The 6,204-nt window shown below is 51.0% G+C and overlaps 1 protein-coding gene across 1 annotated transcript; it reads left to right on the top strand.

The window, feature by feature from the left end:
• Window positions 1-786: 786 nt before the first annotated feature.
• On the top strand, window positions 787-4,992 carry LOC120221902 (lymphocyte antigen 6 complex locus protein G6f-like). The gene is made up of 6 exons (XM_039219561.1): window positions 787-844; window positions 1,347-1,676; window positions 1,759-2,022; window positions 2,989-3,144; window positions 3,319-3,385; window positions 4,953-4,992. Exons 1-6 carry the CDS (start codon window positions 787-789, stop codon window positions 4,990-4,992), a joined length of 915 nt encoding a protein of 304 aa, XP_039075492.1.
• The last annotated feature ends 1,212 nt before the right edge of the window (window positions 4,993-6,204 follow it).

Here is a 6,204-nt window from a genome sequence, read left to right as displayed (position 1 = left end):
CAAACCCCTGTTATCCTTTTCTTTTTTTAGTAGTAACGTAATATACTTATCAGGGGTTGAGAAGAGATCTGTGGTATGCCAGGCAGCCACAGGGAAAATCATTTTAAATTATTTAGGAAGTATTGGCTGGGTATGCAGTCTTGTACTGAGTTTTGTGGAGACCAACATGAAGATTCAGCTTCTTCACTTATGATTGACATCTCTTAGGGTGGAGGAGAGAGCACAGAATGTACTTTCAGACTAAATGGAGGTGAACTGGGGCGCCTGGGTGACTCGGTCAGTTAAGCGTCCAACTTTGGCTCAGGTCGTGATCTCACAGTTTGTGAGTTCAAACCCTGCGTCAGGCTCTGTGCTGACAGATTCTGTGTCTCCCTCTCTCTCTGACCCTCCCCTGCTCACGCTGTCTGTCCCTCTCAAAAAAATAAAATGTTAAAAAATTTTGAAAGGAAAAAAAATAAATAAATGGAGGTGAACAGCTGTGTCCCCTTCTATGCAGGCTTTTTAGCGTGAACAGTCTTTAATCTGTGTCCTTCAGCTGATGTAGAGTCAGAAGTGTGAGGAGATCATCTTCAGAACAGACTGGACTGGGTCTTTTCCCCCTTGGGACTGAAAGGTGGTGGTCACTTCTTCCCCAGTAGACACGAAGCTGGGCTTTATCTCCCCAGCACTCTCATCCCCTCAAGAGGACCATGTCACCCCAGACCAGGGAGTGCTGGCTTTTATCTGGGTTCTGTTTCCTCCATGGGGCACCAGGTCCTGGGCAAGAGAACTTGGCAGGCTCTCCCCATGGCGGTCTTATTCCTCCTTCTTCTGTCCCTATGTGGTCCCCCCCAGGCTGCTGCAGGTAAGGAGCTGGAGGTGGGGGGTTCTTCAGCTATTTGCAAAGTTGGGAGGAACTATTGCTTCTCCTTAGGGGCCTGCGGATGGCGTGTGACTCAAAAAAATAGATTTACCCCAACTGACTTCCCCCTACCTCTAATTCTGGGGAAGACCCAGAGACAATGAGGGTCCAGATCATGTACAGTTTCCCTTAGAAAATAAGAAGAGATACATAAATGCTTCTAGAAAAGGAGAAATGAGAAGAAGAGATAAGGGTATGTGCCAACTATTCCAGCCTTTTCCCTCTTGCCTTCAGATTCTCTTACCCACCCATTAGGAGGAGAGGGGAGGAAAGCCCTACCTTCTTCTCCCCTCCTCACTTTTTTATAGCTGTCACTTGAGAATTGTGCTCATAGCAAGACCCATGCTGGGAGACCCCACAAGGGGCAGAAGCCAGGGGTTAGAGGTCAAGTGGGAGCTGTTGATCTGATGGAGGTTTCTAGCATCATAAAACCCCCTCTCTACAGACAATATCCAGGCCATCTATGTAGTCTTTGGGGAGGCAATGGAGCTGCCATGTCCCGCACCACCCACTCTGAGTGGAGACGAACTCCTGTCCTGGTTCCGCAGCCCTGCAGCAGGCTCCTCCACTGCCCTGGTGACCCAAGTCCAAGTGGCCAGGCCAGTCCCAGAACCTGGAAGGTCCATAAGGGCATCCAGGCTCAAACTGCTGGGGAACTACTCTTTGTGGCTGGAAGGGTCCAAGGAGGGAGACGCCGGGCGGTACTGGTGCGCCATTCTGGGTCAGCATCACAAGTACCAGAACTGGAGGGTGTATGATGTCTCCGTGCTCAGAGGTGAGTGGAGACATGCGGATCGGGGACCACTGGGGGCCAGGAAGCCCAGCAAAAAAACTAAGAGGTCCCTCTCTCCTCACAGGGTCCCAGCTATCCGCGCGGGCTGTGGATGGATCCCCCTGCTCTGTCCTCTTATGCTCTGTGGCCCCTGCCAGACACCTAGACTCTGTGACCTGGCTGGAGGGAAGGGGTCCTGTGAGGGGCCATACACAGTCGTTTTGGAGCGATGGGGCTGCCCTGCTCTTGGTGTGTCCTGGGGAGGGGCTCTCTGAGTCCAGGGAACATAGACCAAGAATCATCCGCTGCCTCATGCCTCATAACAAAGGGGTCAGCTTCAGCCTGGCAGGTAAACTGAAGGAGGATATGGGAGAGGATATTGCCTCTGGAACATTCTGCACCTGCTGGGTAGGGGAGGAGGACGTGACTTTGTAACTGGCCAGATTTGGGTTGGGGGTGATTTCTGGTGCAGCAGATCATCACCTGTAGGGGGACAGGGCTTTTTTCTCATTGCCTAACTCTGTAACAGAGAAGGGGGTTGATTAAGCCAACTTTCTGGTGGAATAGACCACTGGCCAAGAAGGGCAAGAAGGATTCTGGTGAAATATACCATTATTTAGAAATAGGGTAATCTAGGATTTTTGTGGACTATTCCATATCAGAGAGGAAGTAAATAAGAATTATTGATGGGAGAATTGTCTTTTGAAGAAAATATATATGCACTGATGTTATAATGGCCTACTGAGAGTGAAAGTAGAAGGAGAAAAATGTATAATTGTTTTCCAATTAAAGGTCCATTATACATAGAAAGAATGCCATTGGATGTAGGATAACCCCTTTACAAAGCAGGTGGGAGGAGCAAATTGCCATCACTTTGGAAAGCAAAGGCCAATTAACAAGCAGTGACTGGGTCTTATTTCCCTCTAGAGCTCCAGCACCTAATGTGGCACCTGGCATTTGGTGGGCACTCAGTGAATGTTCATGCAGTGAATGAACGGAAGAATTAATGAGTGGAAGGCACTTTGTTCTTGAAAGTTTGGATTACTCTTAAGGAAAGAGTGCAGTTATGACTGCCAGTCTGCTCTGGGATTAGCTGTACATATATGGGAAGCGGTGTATTGCTATTTGTTCACAGGGTCAGGATGAGAGGCTTGAAAATGGGCAAAGTGGGTTGGTAGAAACTGGGGCAAAGATGCTTGTGAAATCTTCTGGTGGGAAGAGCCCACAAGACTATGGGGGAAGCCTCTCTTTGGGACACGAGAACAGACCTCTCACCACCTCCCTCCTTATCCCTATTGTCTTGCCCCTACTGTAGCCCCCGTGGATGACTCCCCTGCCCCCTGTGCCCCTGCCGTGGGCTGGGATGTATCCTGGATCCTGATGCTGTTGCTCACAGCAGGTCAGGGGTTCACCATCCTAGCCCTCAGCATCATGCTCTGGAGACAAAGGGTCCAGGGGGCTCAGTGCAGAGGTGAGTCCCTCCCTCCCAGAGGAAAGAAGAGAGCATGTGGGTGTGAGGCAGAAGGTTGGGCTCACATCTTGCCTCTATACCCTATTTCTCTAGAGGAAGAGGGTAGTAAGGAATATAGCTGTGAGTTATCTGGTAATTTCTCTTGCTGCACCCCGTATGGCTCCTTCTTCCCAGATGCCTCGATTCCTCATTTCAAACCCGAAATCCAGGTCTATGAGAACATCCATGTGGCCCGTTTCAGGTGAGAAACACTAGGGGGTACAATTGGGATGGGTATGGAATCCTAGTTCTGAGGAGGTAGAGTATGGAAGTATACTTAATCTGTCTTTCTGCTTCACAAAACCCACAGCCCGCCTGCCCCCAAGATCAGATGATCTCAATGACATCTGCTGGGAAGTATGACCTGCTGTCTCTCCAGCCATCTGGCACCTGAAAGATTCGCCTGAAAACCTTGGCAAGGGGGGAGGGGTTAGGAGTGCTACTTTACAGTCCAGCTGGTCTCCAGCAGTCAAGCTGTGTGTGTGTGTGTGTGTGTGTGTGTGTTTTGGAGGGGGTTGCTGAAGGAAAGGAGAACCATTATCTTGTGACATCACCTATGAGAAAATGTGGTCTCCTGTTTTATAATAGCCAGTGAAGAGGTGGCCCTGAGCGCCCAATCCTATGGGATTGAGGGGAGCCTGGGGTAGGGGGCAGAGGATGAGGAGATGTCGGGATAGACAGAGAGGAGATAGAAGAATCCAAAGACTTAAGCAGTGGTGGAGAATCAGTCTTGGGGAAACCAAAGGACAAATGGAAGAAAGTGAAGGAGAGAAAAGGGAAGGACTCAAGTAAGAGGAAGAGATGGACAGAGAGAAACAAATAGAAGCACCAGGTAGGAGGATGGAATGACAGAATGGAAAGAAGACTCAGGTTGCTTCTAAATTATGCCAGACCACCCCACCCCTACCCCCAACCCCTCATCCCTGGCACAGTCTCATTTTCCCAGAGAAGAAGTTGAGGGAGAACAAAGACCTTTAATCAGACCTCAGACTTCCTTGCATGGAAGGGTAGGGCACTGAGTCAGGATGGGGGTGGCTGTGCTCAGCTCCCACTCTGAGCCACCGTCCTTATCCTAGCACTTCATTGTGGCATCCGGAGTGGTGAGAGGCTTATCAACATCCTGACATCCTGGGAGCCCCAAGAGTCACATGCTATCTCCTTGGTAGGAGGAGTGTCCGCAGGGGTGGGCGGGTGGATTCCCCGGTGGGGTGTGTAATTGGGCCCTGTGTGCTGGGCTGACAGTGAACTATGGGCAAGTCTGGGCTAGTCAAACAGGGAAGAGCATTGGGGCTCCCAAATGGTCCATTTCTGGGTCTCAGGCAGAAAGGAGCTGGACTTCCAGCCATAGCCTCACAAGCAATTCCACCAGACACCCTTTTGTGTGTCTGCTCAAGCTTGGACCTCACTGGAGAAAAGCTCTCTCAGGAGTGTCACTGAAAGTCTTCATGCTACAGTGACCTAAGCTGAACTGTTAGCAAGGAGGAGGACGGAAATGACACAGATGGAGAGTGAGGTGAAAGTTAGGGTTCTGGCCCCAGCACCCCAACCAAACCCACCAAGCATCTGTAGTTTGCTTTTAGAAAGCACACACACACATACACACGCACACAGCACAGTGTCCTAGACTCATTTTTATTAAATTTACTCATCATAATTCCCCAACAAGCTCCTTCTTGAGTTCCTAACCTGCCAAATTAATCTTTTCCTATCAAGACTGTCCTCCTCACCATCCCTGGTGTCCCCTCAATCCCCGTACCTGGGACCCACAGATCCATCAAAGCACCTGCCTTGCCCAAGACCTGGAGCTGAGATAGGGAATCAGCAATGGGCATCTAGAAAAGACAAAAGGCATAGAACAGGTGTTCTTTATGAGGCTGGGCTCTGGGCAGGTGCTTATAGGGGTTAGAGCAGTGCCCGTAGGAATCAGGCCTTGGGAGACGTCTAGGAAGGTATTGGGCCAGAGATCTGACATCTCTTTAGAATCAGGCTCTTGGGCATATCTCAGATGAGGTGTTTCCAGGGTGGTGGTGATGGTGGAGGAGTCCTGGGTTGAGGCTAGTGGAGGAGGTGCGCTCCCCATGTGAAGCTGGCCACGAGGAGGAGCAGGGCAGCGAGGAGGGGGCTGGAAAGCCGCTGCAGCGCTGTGGCTGTGTTGCACAGGTTTTGCTCACAGCAGTGGTGCTGCAAAGCGTAGGAGCGTGACCAGTAGGTGGCATGGCCCTGCAGAGGGCACTGGGCTCTTGGGAGGCAGCCTTTCCGCTCAATGATCTCACTCTGCTCTGTGGGACAGAGAGGGAACGCTGAGGCCCGGGCAGGAAAGAGGCAAGGGCTATGGGGCAGCAGGTAAAGCAGGATGGATGGATGGAGATGGGTCATGGGGCCAGAGTCCTACCTGAGGTGCCAATACTGATGCCACAAACTTCATCGTCCTGACACTCGGTGGGAACAGGGTAGCAGGGTTTGGCGAAGCTGCAGGTGTAACAATGGAGCCGGAGCCGTCCCCGGGTGGGGGGCGTGGTGAGACCTGGAGCGTCAGAAGAGATCAAGAGAGGCCAGCAGGCCGGTGAGAGGCTCGAGCCCAGATCTGCGACAGGGATTCACAGAGAGAGGTGACACACAAAGTGGGGAGAGGGAAGTAGTGAAAGGAAGGGAGAAGGGCAGGTAGAAGTAGTAAGAGACACGGGAGTGGGGGGACAACTCAGGAAAAGAGAAAGACATAGAGGCAAGAGAGATACAGAGGTTGTAAGAATGCACAGACATGATGGAAGCCAAGAGAGAGATGAATGCAGAGAGTGACACAAAATGCCAGACCGGGAAAGGCGGGGTGGCGGTGAAGAGGTTAAGTGAAATGTGCCACAGACGAGCAAATAGGAACTGACACTGACGATGGAGGGGCCCAGCAAAGAAGCAAGAGATGAGATAGGGGACAGGGGAGACAGAGGTCAAGAGGCATGTCAAAGAGATGCTGCAAGGAAGAGATAGTTATTGTCAAATGTCTTTGGAAAGAAATTTCTTGTTCCA

The sequence above is a fragment of the Hyaena hyaena genome, unplaced genomic scaffold (assembly GCF_003009895.1).
Source record: "Hyaena hyaena isolate Hyena2069 unplaced genomic scaffold, ASM300989v1 scaffold_830, whole genome shotgun sequence".
NCBI lineage: Eukaryota > Metazoa > Chordata > Mammalia > Carnivora > Hyaenidae > Hyaena > Hyaena hyaena.
Note: the sequence above shows the minus strand (reverse complement) of the source record. Positions and strands in the feature narration are given on the sequence as shown.

Coding starts and splice junctions, on each gene's coding strand:
- LOC120221902 (XM_039219561.1), top strand. CDS start 787: ATGGCGGTCTTATTCCTCCTTCTTCTGTCCCTATGTGGTCCCCCCCAG. Junction 845..1,346: donor TCCCCCCCAGGCTGCTGCAG/GTAAGGAGCTGG, acceptor CCCTCTCTACAG/ACAATATCCAGGCCATCTAT. Junction 3,386..4,952: donor ATCCATGTGGCCCGTTTCAG/GTGAGAAACACT, acceptor TGGGACCCACAG/ATCCATCAAAGCACCTGCCT.